The 20,179-nt window shown below is 39.8% G+C and overlaps 1 protein-coding gene across 1 annotated transcript in view; it reads left to right on the top strand.

Moving 5' to 3' along the window:
• The window catches only part of hecw1a (HECT, C2 and WW domain containing E3 ubiquitin protein ligase 1a), a 99,322-nt gene that overhangs the window by 38,765 nt on the left and 40,378 nt on the right, over window positions 1-20,179 (top strand). The window contains exons 6-10 of the mRNA XM_084398203.1: window positions 4,858-4,930; window positions 8,186-8,355; window positions 13,919-14,061; window positions 14,582-14,682; window positions 16,821-18,134. Coding sequence (XP_084254329.1) covers window positions 4,858-4,930; window positions 8,186-8,355; window positions 13,919-14,061; window positions 14,582-14,682; window positions 16,821-18,134 — 1,801 coding nt within the window. The remainder of the gene's footprint in view (window positions 1-4,857; window positions 4,931-8,185; window positions 8,356-13,918; window positions 14,062-14,581; window positions 14,683-16,820; window positions 18,135-20,179) is intronic.

Genomic DNA, 20,179 nt, shown 5'->3' with positions numbered 1-20,179 from the left:
TGTGTGGATCTGAAGCGTGTGGATCTGAAGCGTGTGTGTGGACCTGAAGCGTGTGTGTGGATCTGAAGCGTGTGTGTGGACCTGAAGCGTGTGTGTGGATCTGAAGCGTGTATGTGGATCTGAAGCGTGTGTGTGGATCTGAAGCGTGTGGATCTGAAGCGTGTGTGTGGATCTGAAGCGTGTGGATCTGAAGCGTGTGTGTGGATCTGAAGCGTGTGTGTGGATCTGAAGCGTGTGTGTGGATCTGAAGCGTGTGGATCTGAAGCGTGTGTGTGGATCTGAAGCGTGTGTGTGGATCTGAAGCGTGTGGATCTGAAGCGTGTGTGTGGATCTGAAGCGTGTGGATCTGAAGCGTGTGTGTGGATCTGAAGCGTGTGTGTGGATCTGAAGCATGTGGACCTGAAGTGTGTGTGTGTGTGGATCTGAAGCGTGTGTGTGGATCTGAAGCGTGTGTGTGGATCTGAAGCGTGTGGATCTGAAGCGTGTGGATCTGAAGCGTGTGTGTGGATCTGAAGCGTGTGTGTGGATCTGAAGCGTGTGTGTGGATCTGAAGTGTGTGGATCTGAAGCGTGTGGATCTGAAGCGTGTGTGTGGATCTGAAGCATGTGGACCTGAAGCGTGTGTGTGGATCTGAAGCGTGTGAATCTGAAGCGTGTGGATCTGAAGCGTGTGGATCTGAAGCGTGTGGATCTGAAGCGTGTGTGTGGATCTGAAGCGTGTGTGTGGATCTGAAGCGTGTGTGTGGATCTGAAGCGTGTGTGTGGATCTGAAGCGTGTGGATCTGAAGCGTGTGTGTGGATCTGAAGCGTGTGTGTGGATCTGAAGCGTGTGTGGATCTGAAGCGTGTGTGGATCTGAAGCGTGTGGATCTGAAGCGTGTGTGTGGATCTGAAGCGTGTGTGTGGATCTGAAGCGTGTGGATCTGAAGCGTGTGTGTGGATCTGAAGCGTGTGAATCTGAAGCGTGTGGATCTGAAGCGTGTGTGTGGATCTGAAGCGTGTGTGTGGATCTGAAGCGTGTGTGTGGATCTGAAGCGTGTGTGTGGATCTGAAGCGTGTGTGTGGATCTGAAGCGTGTGTGTGGATCTGAAGCGTGTGGATCTGAAGCGTGTGGATCTGAAGCGTGTGTGGATCTGAAGCGTGTGTGGATCTGAAGCGTGTGTGTGGATCTGAAGCGTGTGTGTGGATCTGAAGCGTGTGGACCTGAAGCGTGTGTGTGGATCTGAAGCGTGTGAATCTGAAGCGTGTGTGTGGATCTGAAGCGTGTGAATCTGAAGCGTGTGTGTGGATCTGAAGCGTGTGTGTGGATCTGAAGCGTGTGGATATGAAAGCGTGTGTGTGGATCTGAAGCGTGTGTGTAGATCTGAAGCGTGTGGATATGAAAGCGTGTGTGTGGATCTGAAGCGTGTGGATATGAAAGCGTGTGTGTGGATCTGAAGCGTGTGGATCTGAAGCGTGTGTGTGGATCTGAAGCGTGTGTGTGGATCTGAAGCGTGTGTGTGTATCTGAAGCGTGTGTGTGGATCTGAAGCGTGTGAATCTGAAGCGTGTGTGTGGATCTGAAGCGTGTGGATCTGAAGCGTGTGTGTGGATCTGAAGCGTGTGTGTGTATCTGAAGCGTGTGTGTGGATCTGAAGCGTGTGGATCTGAAGCGTGTGTGTGGATCTGAAGCGTGTGGATCTGAAGCGTGTGTGTGGATCTGAAGCGTGTGTGTGTATCTGAAGCGTGTGTGTGGATCTGAAGCGTGTGAATCTGAAGCGTGTGTGTGGATCTGAAGCGTGTGGATCTGAAGCGTGTGTGTGGATCTGAAGCGTGTGTGTGGATCTGAAGCGTGTGGATCTGAAGCGTGTGTGTGGATCTGAAGCGTGTGTGTGGATCTGAAGCGTGTGTGTGTATCTGAAGCGTGTGTGTGGATCTGAAGCGTGTGAATCTGAAGCGTGTGTGTGGATCTGAAGCGTGTGTGTGGATCTGAAGCGTGTGTGTGGATCTGAAGCGTGTGGCACAGAAACAGAGCCGTATGCTTTAGTCAGACTTGATGGATGGTTGAGCGCTTTCTAAATAGTTTATTTTGTGCATCGTGTGTAATTTTAGAGCACTGCAATTTGTGTGAGGCAAGTGAAAAATATGCGTTTGGGATTCTGGATAAAAAAAGCTTCTTTGTGCATATGTGTTTTCCTTTTTTTTTTAAAAGAAGTAAAAGAGAAGCATAATTTCTCAATTTCTATATATATATATATATGTGTGTCAGATGGAGTGATGGAGGCACAAACTTCGTTGAATCATAGTTTGAATTGATAACTGAGACGGTTGAACTGATTCAGGAGATTGAACTTGCTTTTTTTGAGCTCTTCTTTTAAAATATGTCTTAATGACATCAGCAGTTGAAGAACTTACAGTAACGGCTAAATAAGAGAACCACATTACAGTCAATGTGACGTTGCTTAATCGGTAACTAAATATTTGCAAACATTTAATGAGTATTCAGTGAAATGACAAAACGAATGGCCGATGCACATATTAAAGGGACAGTCATCATTTCCTGACCCTCATGTCGTTCCATACTTGTAGGAGTTTCTTTCTTTTGTGGAACGTAAATAAAGACATCATGAAGAATGTTGGTAACCAAACAGTTTCGGTTCCCATTGTATGGAGAAAAATGGAAGTCAATGGGAATCAAAGATATTTGTTTACCTACATTGTTCAAAATATCTTTTTTTGTGTCCCACTGTAGAAAGAAAGACATGCAAGTTTGGAATGATATGATGCTGAGTAGACCTGAATGTTGTAGAGACTTTATTGACTTTAAAGGCCAGTAGGAGACGAGAACACACAGATTCATCAGACGAGCTGAAGCAGGATTTGCAGTATTACTCAGTTCAGACCCCGTGATTGATTACCCATGATCCTCTGCTCCGCTGTGTGTGTGTGTGTGTGTGTGTGTGTGTGTGTGTGTGTGTGTGTGTGTGCCAGAGCCACAGTTCAGTGTGATTGGATTGATTGAGGTCTGATTTAAGAGTCTCCCACAGATGCTGTATATCTGGTAAATCTGCTGTCCATGTTTGAGCGAGAGGACAGGATTTACACACACACACACACACACACACACACACACACACACACACACACACACACGTGTGCTTAAACTGCTCACACACCGGCTCTGCTTGTGTCTCATTACATTTTCAAGGATGTTTTGACTCATTTTTCCGGAAGGTCTATATGTGCATTTCAACGATTGGAAAGAATCATAGTCTTATTGAAATGAAGTGACGCACTTCTGCACTAGAAGTGTTTATGTCGTACGTCTCAAACCCGTCTCACTGCAGTTCTCTCACCGGTGCTCGTCATCGTCTTGAACAGAGATGAAAGTCCTCCTCATCTCATTAACGAATGGACTGTTGGATTTGTAAAGAACTAAACAAACGTGAAGACAGAGAATATACCAGGAGTGCCTTTAAATTGTTTGTTATTTCGATCATTTGTTTTGTTTAAATAATATTTTTTATTTTACTTTAACTCTCATGTTCTATTTGTGGTCTGACAGAATTTAAATAATATTATAGATTGTATCAATATTTTGAATGAGCTTTTATTTTTAAATGTTCAGTGTTTATTTTCAAGTTTATTTTTATTAGTTTTTTGTATTACTTCAATTTATTTTTATTTCAGTTTTAGTTTTTATTTATTTCCAGTAAGTTATTTAGTGATTCAACTTAAAATTATTTCAGTTAGTTGCCAAGGCAAGATTTTAAAGTTTTTCATCTGATATTTATATTTTATTATATTTTATTTCAGTTTTATTTCATAGTTTTAGTTTTAGTTACCGATAATAATTCTGGACCCCTAAGTAATTTAATTTTCTTAATAATTGTTTAATAAAATACGACTTTATTAATATTTTGAATTATTTATTTATTTATTTATTTTTGTGGCATTTTTGGAGGTTTTTTGAAAAATATATGTGTATATTTTTTACACATTTCTCTAAAATTTTAGGATGTAATTTTAATACATATCATTTTAATACAAGTTAAACTAAATAAAATTAGCTAAAATAAAATAAGTAAGTTTTTCTATTTTATTTCAAGCAACAACAAAAACATTTTTTTTTGTTTCTATGGTTTTAGGTTTAGTTAACCCTGCTTAAAAGGATAGTTCGCTCAAAAATTATCATTCTGCCGTTATTTAGTTAAATTTTGAAGAAGAAGAAAATCATACAATGAAAGTCAATGGGGTCCAAAACAACAGATTGTCATTGTATGGACAAAAAAGTGGTCATTTGTCCACAGAATGAAAGAAAGTAAGTGAACCTTCATCCTCATCCTCTTCATCATCATCATCATCACGCACTGTACTGCCACCTGCAGGTGGAGTCTCTCACTACACACAGACACAGGTTACACAGATGATTATGAAAATTACCTTTTTTCCCTTTTAATCACCGTTTCATTTTAACGTTTGTGTATATTGCATTCTTTTTTCAGTATGCAAAATGTTAGTTTTAGTTGACACTAATAACCCCGGAGTCAGTGTTCCCCACATCTAGACTTTTCCCTCTTCCGAGAAGTGGCGTCCAATCAGCCTCTGCTTCTCCTTCTCCTCTTCCTCTTCCTGGATGCTGAATCAATCCTGTCCTAATGAATGCATGCTATCGATTCCTGCCATGCGCGTCTGTAATGGCCTTCAAGCTCAGTATATCAGGCCAGGGATGAAGAAACACAAGAGGAAAGAAAGAAGAAAGGGGGCGTGGCCTGTTTAGAGTCACTTCCTGTCCGTCAGGCATGTGCTGCGCTCTGATTGGCCGTCTCGTGCCTGTGCTGCGCTCTGATTGGCCGTCTCCTCTGCTCTTCTCTCTGATAGGCTCTGAAGCCGGTCATCAGTGCAGATCCTCCTCAGACTGGCAGCAGGAGGCTCATCAGCTTCTCTCTGTCAGGTACGCCACTCATATTACTCATATCTATGTGTTTATTCACCAACAAACAATTGCTAAAGTTCATTCGTTGAGAATTAATCCTCTAGTGTCTCAAATTGCAACAAAAATCTCAGCTTTTAGTGTGTTCGGATATAGAGGTTTCTTGGTTCGTGCAACTACTGAAATACTTTTTGTGTTCTAGGTGACACTTTACAATAAGATTCATTAGTAAACATTAGTTAACATATAAGAATAAACAATACTTCTACAGCATTTATTAATCTTAGTTAATATTATTTTTAACATTTACTAATACATTATCAAAATCAAAGGTTGTGTTTGTTATCATTAGTTACTGCACTGTGGACTAACATGAACACACAATCAACAGCTGGATTTATATTAACTAACATAACATTAGTTAATACATTAATGAACCTTATTGTAAAGTGTTACCGTATTCGCTTTAACTTCTGAATTACCTAACCCAAACATAATTTGATATATTCATTATAAAAAGATGAATATTGTCTGACTGTCCTGATATTCCTTCTCTCTCTCCTCCATTACGTTTGAAGTTGCGATGGCCAAACTATTCACTCCACTATTCAGGATTCAGGATGTATATTTTATTCATAACTTCATCTGCTGCCATGAGCCGAAGGATGTCTGAGGATAAATATACATATATAAATATATATGCACATTAGTGCCTGTGGAGAAGATCCAGATAAAAACCTACAGGGATCCTTTGGGAGCCGGAAAACCTGCAAGTTGACCTGCTAAAACCTGAAGGGAACGTCATGTTGTTTGAGGAGGAATCAAATATTCGAGTTACACCAATAAACAACACTATAAGCATATCAGTATTTCACCTGTGAACTCCGTGAACGTTCCCGCATCAGTGACTCTGAGTATCAGGAGGAGATCCGTCACACACTCAGACGCCGCGTCTATACTGTTAAAAACACATTAAGCCCATATTCAGTAGATTATGACATTAATATCACGCTTCCCACGAGAGCGTCTCTGACTGCCTGTCTGGATACGGGAGGAGATAATGAGATCCTGTGGGATTCTGAGAGATCCTGCTTTTCTCTTCATATTCCCCGGCTCAGACTCTACGGCTTTAGCCTTTAAGGCTCGTGCTTTCCTTGATTCTCTATGAATGATGTTTTAATATTGCATGGACACCAGGGCCTGCAAAAACTGAGACAATATACAGTCAGATCATAATTAAAACTGGTGTTGAAGGACAACATTATTATTATTGAAACAACAATGATAATAATAATACATTTATTAATTATTCACATTAGATAGCTAATTTTAAAGTATTTAAAAGAAAAAGAAAAAAAAATTAAGAAAAAGAAAAAAAGAATAATAATTTAAAGTAATTGTATATACTGTGTGTGTGTGTGTGTGTGTGTGTGTGTGTGTGTGTGTGTGTGTGTGTGTGCATGTGTTTTGTTATTTAATTTATTATTATTATTAATCCATTTTTATTTACTTTTACAAATAACAGTTTTATTAAAATTACTAAAATAAAACCAACATAAATAAATTGTTAAACATATATTAAATATAAATTATCCAGATGTTTAAGGGCAAAATTATTATTATTATTATTATTATTATTATTACTATTCCTGTTGTTGTTGTTGTTGTTGTTATTATTATCATTATTATTTATCAAAATAATATCTTAATAAATAATAATTATAAATAACATCAAATTATACTTTTTTTATTATTAATTCACTATTTGTTATTTAATGTATTATATATATAATTATTTGTCAGAATATAACAGAATAATATAATAATATATAATTATTATATTTCTAATTATATATTGTATATACCATTATTTGTCAGAATATAATAATATATAAAAATAATGTAATAATAGTGTTTTTGTTTTAATTGAGTAATATATTAATTATTAATTACAGTACATTAAATGATCAAATTTTTGTTTTATACACACACACACACACACACACACACACACATATATATATATATATATATATATACACATACAGTATATATATATATATATATATATAATTTATACAGGGCCTAAAATTACCATTCGCCAAGTGCCAAATGCAAGTAAAAATCGGCATTGGCGAATATATGAAACGGTGTCGCTCACCAGTTATTCTGTGACCTTTTTATGAATTCTAACAACGCATGAATGTGAATATTGCTCAGGGGTGTGTTTCCCGAAAGCATCATTAGCCAACTATGGTCGCAAGTTCCGTCATTATCAGCAGTTCAACGAGTCGGTGTTTCCCGAAACCATCGTTCTAACGAACATTCGCAAACAGCATCGCAGAGTTGTGTGTTTGGAGCGACAGATCTCCTGTGGTTAGAAGCAGAGTTTCTAGTTTGCGTGACATGTGGACTCAATAAATCCTGATCTTGAGCAAAATAAGCAAGCTGACATTCAGTGCAATCTGTGTCTTTAATTTAGAATACAAACAAATGTCATTTACGTCTTTTAGTTTGTCAAGAGATTTAAAGTGTTGTTTCTGAAGAGTGCGCATGTGTGAACGAGCTCTAGTGTGTAAGAACGAGTCTATGATTGAATCTGGAAATAAAGCAAAATAACTGAGAAAAATGAGAAATAGTCCTCAGATGTCATGTCTGTAATCTATAGCAAAACATCTAGCGTTAATTCGATCTCAAACAGATTCATTAACAGTAGTCATTACTCCAACACCTGTGTGACATCATTAATCTACGTGGCTGAACGACCACTTCGCGACAATACGGTTTCGGGAAACAGTCGTGACTATAGTTGATTTCTTCAACGATGCATCGCACTATAGTAGTGAACCAGCGAGTGACATCTCTGCACGGGAAACACACACCAGAACAGTTGACAGGCCAGCGCTGCATCATCATGGAAGTTTAAGCCTTGACAATATTCAATATTCAAGATGATGTGAAAGGGAAATCATTCTGTTACTCGCCAAGAAAGCCGCGTCTCAGACAGAATACTAAACCCTCTCTCTTTCACATCTTACACTTGAAAAAAAATAGCTAGTATCTGTTATTTCTTAAGTGAACGTCTGAGACTGTGTAAGTTTGAACAGTTGAGAAAGTAATGTGTATCTGTATCAATATATATATATATCCGTGATTTGCTCTTAAAGTGACAGCAGCCTAATAATCTATCTATATAAATATATATATATATATATATACACACACAATTAATGGTTGTTTCACCATAAACCCTTCCTTTGCTCTGCTTTTTTTCAGGCATTCAGGCAGTCGGTCTGAAGAAAGGGATGTTCTTTAATCCCGACCCGTATCTGAAGATCTCCATCCAGCCGGGAAAGCACAGCATCTTCCCAGCTCTTCCTCATCACGGACAGGAGAAGCGATCCGGCATCGTCTGCAACACGGTCCACCCCGTCTGGAAGAGAGAGGTTAGTGTCTCTCGAGCTCCTCAGGCCTTCAGGCACGTCACGTGGAACGCTCACAGGGACGGTTCGGAGTAAATCAGCCTAGGGTCCTTTACAGCAAGACCTCGAGCCGAACACCCCCCAGAAGCCTTTTATCCCTCGGTTGAACATTATTAAAGTTAGAGCTTATTTAGAGACATCAGCCGGATGGTTTAGTGCAGGCGCTAATGGATCCTATGATGAATCTGGTAAATTACCCCACTAATAATGCCCAGAATGCACCAAACTTCTACAGTAGTACAAAGAGGTTCTGTACTCATAAAACAAGGCATTGGAAAGTTTGTAACATCAGGAGTTTATTTAAATAACACTTGCCTGACGGCTAATGCTACCGCTAACCCGGACGTCGAAGTCACTTCAGTGAGTTGAGAAAAGCCCGTAAAAGTCCTGGCAGAAAGCGATGCATAAGGATGTAGTGTAACGACGCCCAGCTCCAGGAATGCACTAATATTTTGTTGGTAGTACCAGTTTATAACAATTATTAGTTAACACTAAAGTTGTCAACACTTCGGAAAATATAATAATTCGTCGTTACACTACATCCTTATGCATCGCTTTCTGCCAGGACTTTTACGTGCTTTTCTCAACTCAGTGAAGTGGCGCCGGTGTCCAGGTTAGCGGTAGCATTAGCCGTCTGGCAAGTGCTATTTAAATAACCCATAGACAGTAAAAGAAATGGACACAGCGACCCCATTGGATTCAATGGAGAAAAGTGAAGTCAATTAGAAGCACTTCTTCCTGATGGCTGAGCGTACTGCGCAGACTCACACTGAGCTCAACGACGTAGATGTGACGTGAGCAACCCGTCTGTCTTCTAGTAGCTGTGCCGAGAGAAATCTGAATCATTCCCTTCCGAATCTTGCAGAGACGGAGAGTGTGAGTAGGAGCTGTCCATGAGCTTGGAGCAGGAGCAACCTTTTGCTAAGTATTCTGATTAATTATTTTGTCATTTTGCCTCCACGTCCCCCCGATCGCCCGCGAGCTTCTCCTCCTGTCCATACGGTAATCTCTCTACTGTGAGACAGAGAGTCGCGTGGTTATGACGCAATCGTAAGCCTATTTTTACAAAAACTGCTTCTACGGGGCCATAACGTAAGATACAAGGTAATGGAGCCTTTTATACATTTTCGTGTTTCTTTAGAAATAAATAATGGACAAATGGAGTCTTTAAACGCCTCAGATGTAAAGTTATTCGCTGTCAAAGTGACGCCAAAATGAATGGGAGTCAGTGGAATGCTAACAGCAGGTGGGGGTCCGCTAATCAATGGCGGCGCCCGGGGAAGCTTCAGTTTCCGGCTGATGGATTACCCCCTTGGAATAAACTCCTGATGTGACGATGAGAACTGCGCATGTGTGTGTAGAGAGAGAGAGAGTCTGTAATAGATGTGTCAGGTGAGGAGAAGAGATAACCACTCTACCGACTTTTGTACACTTTCGTTTATTTCCCTTTCTATTTGTGACCAGAGTTGAATGTTTATCCGTGTGCTTTTTCTCACTCAATCCCCATGTGTGCGGACGAGCGTGGCGTTTGAGTCGCTTTATTAAACCCGGGGGAAATACGCCGTCTCTCGTGCATCTTTTCCTCATTTCACAGCGTTCGATATGACGGATCGTTTAAAGGCATTTTGACATTTGAAAAGTCGTCTTTGAATCTGAGTCTGGAGATGCGATTGTGACATTTCACGTCTTTCTTTCTGAAGGAGAAGAGCGTGTTTGATATCGCGCAGCTTTGAGTCGCAGCATGAAAGCAGAGTCTCTTCTGAATCTGATGGCACTTTTACAGCCGCTCTTTAAACAGAAACACTCTCAGATCAAACTCTGATAACTTCTGCTCTTAAAGTTGGATTCAAACTCAAACTGGTTATTTTATCTCAGCTTCAGTCTGCAACACACACACAGAACAGCGGAGACTTCACCTCCAAAACTATTGGCTATTAATATCTGATGACAGATATTTACAATATATTTCACCAAGCTTTTAAGGATTTAATCATGGCAGTCAAACAACACACACACACAAGTATATTTAATTTTAATTTTAATTTTTTTAATTTTTTGCTATAAGCTACTAATTACATCTTCAACAGTCAATTAGACTAATTACTCTCTAGTATTGCATTACGTATTACCATTTACCTTCTAAATATCAACCATCATCATCACCTAAATATCGAAATAAATATTGAAATAAATATTGAAATAAATATTCTAAATATTACAAATATCGAGCAATTCAAGGATAGACATGAAACTGCTCTTGTATCAAATAAATAATATAAAATTGCATAAATTATTCTCGAACTGACCAAAGGGAGAAGGTTACATTAAATACATACATTTAAAATTTTTATTTTGATGTTAAATATAGAATTGTTAGTCTATAACACAGTATACAGTATTTAAAGCAATTACATCAGAAGTAATTAAGAGTAATCCCTTGCTTTAATTAAATGACAGCAATTAATTACTTAGTAATGCATTACACCCAACACTGATACTGATGCATTAATTCCAGTGAGTGCATATATTTCATTAATTCAGTTTTCCCTCTCTGTGAGAATGGGTTGGAAAATGCTGGGTTGTTTTAACCCAATGTTGGGTCAAATATGGACTAACCCAACGTTGGGTTAAAAAATGCAGTTTAAAAATGGACAAATTGCATTTTGGACAAAATCAAAAATGGACAAAAATGCAATTAAAAAATTGACAAATTGCATTGGTTAACATTAAAAATGTAACCCAACGGCTGGATTTGTCCATTTTTAAATTGCATTTTTAACCCAACGTTGGGTTAGTCCATATTTGACCCAACATTGGGTTAAAACAACCCAGCATTTTTTAGAGTGAAATAACCACACTGAACTGCACAATAAATAAAGAAATGCAGAATGCAAGAATGTGCAAACACGAGACTCAAGCACACACATGTGATGCACGGATCCCACGAACGGAAAAGCCATACATTGTATTTCCTCTTCCATTTAAAGATCCTGTAAATCTGTTTTCTGCTGTCCTCCAATGTTTGTTTTTCTTTTTGCTCTAGGATTTCAAACTCTGGCCGTTTGCCACGACTGAAGGGCATCCCTCAGTTTGACACTATTGCCTTAATGTTGCATCACACTCAATAATAACATTTACCAGCTTAAATCTTTTCCTGATGCAGGAATATAGAAAACTCTTTCCACTCGAGAGTGAGGTCCTGTGCTGGTCGAGGGACAGGCCTGATGGTTTTGTGTTTATTTTGGGTGTTTTGTTCTATAAATCCAAAGGCATTTTCTGTCCTCTCCACTAATGGGCTCTTTTATTCCTGCTGACAGTGTCTTTCTGCATCACTAAAGCTTTGAAACCTACACACACACTAGCTCTCATTCATTAATAATCACACACACACTTACAATTTGTCTTTTTACATTACTATTTATATCGCATGTCGAGTGTGAGAGTTGATCTTCATTCCTTCAGCTGCTTTCTGCTGGTCAGTGGGCCGCGTTTGACCGCAGAACAAGCTCTTATTCTCTCTGATTTATTTATGGACGTTCTCGAAGTGTTTTAAGCTTCTGCTTGCGTCGGATGTTTTACTCCTGCCCTACAGTCTCAGATCCGGCTGTTTGATTCACAAACCTGGCCTGTGTTGCACATATAATAATCTTGCATTGTATCACATTTTACATAGTACCAGAAATACAGACTTGCAGTTATATTAGCCAACAATTACACACACAAAAAATCATATTGTAATTATTCAGAGTAATAGTATCAAAATAACATGTTACCATGTTATTTTGATACCATTTCACTGAATAATTACAATATGATTATCCTTATAATATTTATATAGCATTCCACAGGTACTAAAACCAATAGCACACATACTACCACTCAGAAGTTTGTGGTTAGTAAGATTTTTTTTGCAAGGATGCTTTAAAGTCTTCATGAAAGGGAAGTTGTTCTCATCTTTTCTCCTCTATTGTGCCTTATATCCGAGTGAAACAAGAACAGATGTGGGCGGGGCTTGATTGTGTCTGTGTGGAACTGATTGGATGGTTGTGGTTTGCTATTGGCTGATCTCATGTGAGTGACAGGTTATAGCCCCGCCCTCGTCATCAGAAAAGAGAAGAGATGCTGCAAGAGGAACTTATTCTGATTCAACATTACCAGGAACATGAATTCAACACAGTAATGATGATGTGCACCGATTAATAATTTATAATAAACACTGCAATCATCAAATAAATGCTTTGAAAATTCTGTTTATCAAAACATCCTGAAAAAAGTGTATCACACAAATTTATTAAGGATAACATGACACAATATTGCTGATTTTACTGTATTTTTGATCAAATAAATGCAGCTTTGGTGAAGAGACCTCTTTTAGAAACAACCTTTTGAGAAAAATTATTGTGTTATTTTTGACTGTTAAAAATCTGGTTATCCTATATTATTGTACTATGTCTAAAAACATGCTATTATTATTGGTGTTTTTTTATTAAATGTGTTTGTTGACTGCATTAAATGTGTTTCTGTAGACTGTAAGCGCTCTCTCTTTCAGACATGCAGCTGTAAAATAAACACACAACCCCTGAACATCTAAACCAAACGGATTCAGATTCGTTCTTCTCTGCGTGTGTTTGTTATCTTCCACTCATTCGCGCAGTTGCAGACCGTCTCTAACTAGCATAATGTGTTTTCTGAGCCTTGTCTTTCCAGAGTGCTGTGGAGGACTCAGTGGGTTTAGATGGGCAGGGGTTTAATGTCACTGTGATTGCAGAAGCTGCTGAGTTTGGGCTTGTGTGGCGCTGTCCTAAAAAGTCCTGTGCCTCCTTGAACACGAGTCGTGTTGCCTCGGTTTACTGCCACAGGGAACAATACACTCCAGTCCTGTGCTTTCACACACACCGTCAGCACTGCAGTTTCCCATGGACTCCGGCCAGCATGCAGCATCCCTGAGAACATTGTGTATCGCATTCAGACATATATTCTGATAAGTCAAGGGGGACATTCATTCGTTCATTCATTCTTTTTTTTTATATATTTTTTATATATTTTTTTATTTATTATATTTTTATTTATTATTTTTTTATGTATTTATATCTATTTATTCTATTTATTTATTTTTTATTTTTTTTATTTATATATTTATATTTATTTATTTTGTATTTGTTTATTTTTATTTTATTTTTTTATTTTTTTATTATTATTTTATTTTTAAACTATGAATTCAATTATTTTTTTAAGAATTTTAAAATAAAATATTCAAATTGTAAAAAAAATAAAAATTTTGATTATTTACAAAATACATTATTGTTATAAATCTAATAAATGATGAGCCAGTTGAGAAGGTCAGGAATGCAGCAACATATTTGTAACATATTTCCAGTCCGTGTGTTCAGAACCATCAGATTTCCTCGAGGTATCAAACTTAATGAAATAGAATGTAAATAATGAGAAGGAACTACACCGAATATCAGCGGTTAACAAAAATCTTTTGATTCAGAACTGAGCAGTCTTACTGATTTTGTATTCACAGAGATTTAACTTTGTGTCCCTGCCGACGGACGTTTTGGAGATTGAGGTAAAAGATAAATTTGCCAAGAGCAGACCCATCATCAAACGCTTTCTGGGAAAGCTGGTCGTGCCTGTGCAGAGGCTGCTGGAGAAGAATGCTATCGGGTAGGTCTCCGCTAAATAATCATTTAACAAACATTAATTATCTGACTGTGAGCCTGCATTTACACTCTCATTATTGACTTGTTTCTCAAACTACTGGTCCATTTATGCATGTTTTTCCTCCAGGATTCCAGTTTTCATAGACCTAAAAATATGTGGTAACACTTTATTTTACAGTGTCCTTGTTACATATGTTACATGTACTTACCATAGTAATAACAGTAAATGATGCATAATTACATGCAACTAACCCTCAACCAAACCCTAATTCTACCCTAACCCTATAGTAAGTGCATGTAGTTAATTATTGCTACTTAGTACTTAAATATATAATTACACTGTAACAGTGACACCTTAAAATAAAGTGTAACCAAATATGTTTATGTGTATAAGTAGGTACTTTAATTTAAAAGACAATGCACAGATAGATTTTTGGTGTGCCTAAAGATTTATTTTATGGTTAATTTGCCACAAGATTTTATAATGTCGAGCATCCTTGTCTTTCTCGTCTCTGTGTGACCAGGGACCGTGTGGTGAGTTACCCTTTAGGCCGACGGCTTCCAACAGATCATGTCAGCGGCCAGTTGCAGTTTCGTTTTGAGATAACCTCCTCAATTCATCCAGGTCTGTAGGATGTTTACTACTGTATCTGCTTTCCTCACAACATAAGCAAAACTAACAGTACAAATCCTGAGATCATTTGTCTGTGTATTTGTTAATGATTGATATGTGACTATTTGTTCAGAAGTCAGGTGCTTTTGTCCAAACATGAGGTTAGGGTTGCTAGTGACATGCTCTACTGTTTGAACTAAAGGCTAGCAGCACTACAGCGGTCATCTACAATGCTTCAAGTCCCCCTGTGGTGAAAATCCAGCTTTTAATGTTGTTTATGTGTCTATGTGGTGTTTTTAACATGCTTTAAGACAAACCATGTGCACATTCATAAGTCGACACCATTGCTGAGTATTTCCTCCTTAAAACTGCAGTGAACCAAAGACAGTCTCAAAAACACGCTTTGAAATCGCTGGTGTTTCTGACGTCACAAACTACCTTGTAACCAATCAGATCAACGTGTGATCGTCAACCAGTGGATCTCTGAGCTGAGTGAGTGAGTGGAGGCGGGGCTCATTTGCATATTCACAGAACCGTACATACTAAATGAAGCAAGAGTGTCGAGTTACATCCAAGATATTTTAAGGCATGAAGGAAAAATCTAATTTTGATGATCAAAGATGAGTTTTAAGGGATACAATTATTGACTACAGGGGGACTTTAATATTGCCAAAAGTATAGCGAACCGTAACCTACAGGAGTTGTTCACTCCACAATGAAAACTGTCATAATTTACTCACCTCATTTTAAAGTACCATGAAAGTAGTCTATATGACTTGGGCGACGAATACCAAGATGGCAATGAGACCCGAGAGTTGTGCTGGAGAGACATGGACCATCTTTACAGTGCTTTACTGTACTGTTGTCCTCCTTGCAGACCCTGGTCGCTCAGTCACTGGTACTTTTATTGTATGGGAAAGAGACTGCGGCAGAAACCTTAAAATGACAACTTTGTACCTTATCTAAAACATTTTTAGCTTGTCCCATTTCGACCACTTCCAGAGGTAGTCGAAAATGCATTTAACTGGATTGCTTTCGCAGTGAAAACGCTCATGTGGTCGAATGTGTTCAAACAGAAACAAAAGACCGTCTACACGTCTACTGGCTTAATGCGTGAACATTATGGGAAGCGCTCTGGCCAAACAGGATGTCGGCTGAAGACCCAAGATTGGTTTGAAGACAAAAAACGTACCAAGCACAATGTTCTCTCACTATGATTTCAGATCTTGCAGCTATCAGAGCTGATCTCTGTATGTTTTTCTGTTTTCTCCAGTTACTTTCATATGTGAATTGCGTGAGCTTATTTCAAAAGATCTGAAAAAGTCCATATTTTCCCGCTCATAGACCCTCCCCTCGAAGAAATAAGGACAGGGGCCGGTTTCACAAAGCTATTTTAGACCGGTCTATAGTGTTAGACAAGTCTAAATTTTTTCACAAAAATAAAGACTGACTTAATTTAGACCAAAAAAAATTAGACCCCCCTGACCCCCAGGCTAACTTAGGTCTAAGACTCTATGTTACCTTGGCAACCAGCAGTAACAATCAGTTACATTACAAACAGCCAAAAGAAAAGGGAAAATGGCTCATAATTTAAACATTTCTTCTTGTTACTACATTCTCCGCTAAATTTCCCAAGTAAAATGTCCTTGTAACTGTTATACTCCTCCAACAAACACGTATTTTCCGCTGGGGTAAACTGCACTGAGCGGTTGAATGCGCTTACTCAATCCGCCATGTTTTTTGTTTTGAAAAGTGTCTTATTTTACCCAGAATGCATTGCAGTGTAGTCCTACTTAAGATAGTCAGAGTCTTAAGTGGTTTGTGCAACGGTCTGATTTAGATGTCTATCTGAAGTCTGACTATCTACTATATCTAAGCCATAGTCAAAGTCTATCTTTGTGAAACCGGCCCCAGAAGTGCTCAAAAGTGGACAAACGAGACGGATTAAAACACCATTTGTAAACGGGAATGTGTGTCCCTCGTCTACTTGTGATCTGATCAACCAAAATGTGTCTTAATATCAGGTTTAAACAGGGCCTTTAAGACCGGAAATTTCTACACAAGTACTGATTATTGCTAAAGGTGTCTTGAGGTATTTCATAGCTGGTCTGTTTAACCGTACTGAGAGATTTGTTTGTTCTCCTTGGTAGATGATGAAGAAGTATCCCTCAATGCAATGCCAGTCTTTGATGTGGTGCCTGACCAGGAGGCTGAGCTGGAGCCCAACGAGGACCAACCAGCAGCTTCTGATCTGCCTATAGAAGATGCATTGAGTTTGGGACCTGACGTCCAGGAGCCGCCTGCCGAAAGTCCTCCCGACATAGAGACCCAAGATGCTGTGCTGCTTACTTCAATAGCTGATCCCCAACCGGAAGCTGAAGGATCAGCCGATGAGCTTGTAACAGCTCAAGGAGAGACACTATTGAGTGATGCCACTCAAGGAGAAACTGAGGAGCAAGACCCTGGAATAATAGAGTCCGAGGAAACTGTGGCCGAGACTCCTTTGGAGGAACTGGAGAACCATGATGCTGAAGACACATGTGGAGATGAAATGAGACCAACTGGAGAGCATGTAGAGGTTGAGAGAAGCTCAGAGCATGTTGACATGAGGGTGGAAGGAGATGGGAATGAGGAAGAACCCTGTTCCCCAAGGATGCGAGGTGCCTTGAAGCGAAAAAGCCGACCCTGTTCGCTTCCAGTGTCCGAATTAGAGACAGTCATCGCCTCAGCCTGTGAAGAACCCGAGACGCCACGGTCTCACTACATCCGCATTCATCATTTGCTGCACAGCTTGCCGTCAGCTCAATGCCACCATGACAGCCAAGATGAAGACGAAGTTCTTGATCCAGAATCAGAAGAACTCACTGTCAAACCCCAAGAGGACAAAGAGGAGGATGAAGATGAGGTGTCTGAAGCTCAGTCTCCATCAATCGTGCCTGAGTGTCCTAGACCGTGTTGCAGGCGTACCTTACCACGTAGCCTCTCCATCGAGCGCTTGTCCGAACTCAACCAACTCCTGGAGGGGGAAAGACCCTCACCTCGCACCCTTCGGCCGGACAGCGAAGACGGGGATGTGTGTGTAAGCAGAAGGGATCCTCGAGTGAGTGAGTGCGAACTGTGTGACAACTCCTGCTACAGCACTTCCTGTTACAGCACTTCCTGTTACAGCACTTCCTGTTACAGTAACTCGGGCTACGAGGGTCGTAACCACCTGTGCAGCCACACACGTCTCTCTTCGGTCGACAGCACACGGCTGTCGGAGAGCACTGTCTTCTCCTCGCAGGAGGAAGAGGAGGAAGAGAACAGTGCTTTTGAATCCGTCTCGGACTCGATGCAGAGTCCAGAGATCAGGGAGCCAGGAGACGGGTCGGTTCAGTGGAGAGAGTCGTCCTCGGAGGACAGTCCCCAGAGAGAAGGGGCGGTGGAGGTGTCGCCAGGAGCTGGGCCCAGTGTTACCTCATCAGGTGAGGAGCCTTGTCCAAATTATGCATTGATGAAAGGGGCTTGCTAAACTCTTGAATGTCCCTGCTGAAAAGTCACCAGCACAAGGTATGTTTTGCATGCTGGGTCCAGCATGGGATGTTAGTTGCTGGTTTGCTCCTCCCCGGCATGGGAAGTGGGAGTACTGGTGGACCAGCTCAGTTATGCTTGAAAGCAGCTTGACTAAGCTGGGCCACCCGCTAGACCAGTATTTTACCAGCTCTAATCATCATAAACCAGACTGGACCATCATGGAATTAGTGTTGATTTATGCTGGATTTTTCTGCAGGGGTGTGCAGGAATTCTTGATATTTCTTGATCAAAAGCCGCGTTTCCACTGTCAGGCAAAAAAAACGTGTGTGCTAGTGTGTGCCAGGGACAGTAGCATTTCCACTTTCAGGGCTTGATCGGGCCTCGTCGGGGCTTGCTTGGGGCCAATGGCCAGGGTTTTTGGGCCAGCCGAATACCTTAGTCCAAAGCGGGCCAACTCGGGCTTGAGGAGTGGTTACGAACAAAGCTGGAGTTTACGCCAGCGCTGCGTATGTTTTCATATACCAGCTAATCAGCATTAAAGACTTTGAAAATCATTTGAGCTCAAAACTCACTTTCAGAGTGTTTGAATACCTTCTGTTTGTGATCCGATGTGGATTCTGATCACCTTATAATGCAGAGATATTTATATGCAATGCAAAAGACTATACATGCTAACCATTACCATAGTAAACATGGTAAATATGTCCGCTTGAACAAACTGCACAAATCATATAGGCTATCTCAATCGTGTTTTTATTTTATCTGTCAGTACGTCTCGTCTCTTTATACCAGACTGTCTGATATCCATATTTAGCTCTGCATATGTCATAAAATAAAGCAATTCCGGTTTTACGGGAGCTTCCTCTGTTTCTCTGATATTACAGGCTACGTGTGTCCTCTTTCTTTTGTGAAATAACGGTAAATACCACTTTATTGCTGTGTGACTAATATGCAATCCTGACACAGATTAATTCATTATGATCAATGTATCCCTTTTTATTGTAAACCTGTGGTAAAACAAAGATGTTTGGGTTTTAAATCTATAAGTAAACAACAAAAATGCCAACAAATGGCCGCTTTTATCATGTTCGTTTTGTGATATCGTTAGTTTTCAGTGCTTTCTTTCTGATTAGTTTTCTGATAAAACTTCCATTTGTTGGTGAAATGATGGGTTTGTGTGACGTTGATCCAGAGAGGCGTGTTTTAGTGAAGCGCTATACAAATAAATTTGAATTGAATTGAATTGAAATTTGAATTGAATTGAATTGAAATTTGAATTGAATTGAATTGAATTGAAGCGCTGTGGAGCTTCTGGCCCGACGGTAGAAACGCAGAGTGGCTTTGGGCTCGGTGCTCCGGGTCCGAGGCTATTAGCCCCGCCCGGCCCGGCCCTTTGACAGCCCTGGCTCGCACTGGCCCGACAGTGGAAACACGGCTAAAGAAGATCAAATCATCAGTATTTGGTTAATTTTATCTCATGTTATCATCCTGCTAATCTTAATGAGCATTTTTGCTGCGTTCAAAATCGAATACTTACCGACTTTATAGCATGCGAAAAACAGTACACCAACAGAGTATTTCCAAATGCTTAGTATTCGAAAAACAGTAGGCGCCCGGATGAGCCACTACTCCCGGTGAGATTCTGAAGTGTGCATCCGATGGACACTTTACTATCCCATTAGGCCACGGGAGAGAACTTATGAATGGCAGTTGCATGTTTAGTTGAACAACATTATAATTCTAGATAGCGAAAATAGAATTGCTTTTTTGGTCTAATATTGTGCTAAAATGTCTTATTGACAGTTTGATCAACGATACAAGTGATGGTGAAAAATGCACCTGATAGTGTTTCTAGATAAGTCGTCAGCAGTGCATTGTGGGATGCATTATCTGTGCAGTGAGTACAGAAATACAATGAGGAGAATCATACTGAGCACTCATTATGAGATTACGTAACACTGAACAGATCCAGCTCTATGGTTATGGTTTTGGAACG

Source organism: Rutilus rutilus, assembly GCF_951802725.1.
Source record: "Rutilus rutilus genome assembly, chromosome: 24".
NCBI classification, from domain to species: domain Eukaryota; kingdom Metazoa; phylum Chordata; class Actinopteri; order Cypriniformes; family Leuciscidae; genus Rutilus; species Rutilus rutilus.
This window is presented reverse-complemented; position numbering and strand designations above follow the sequence as displayed.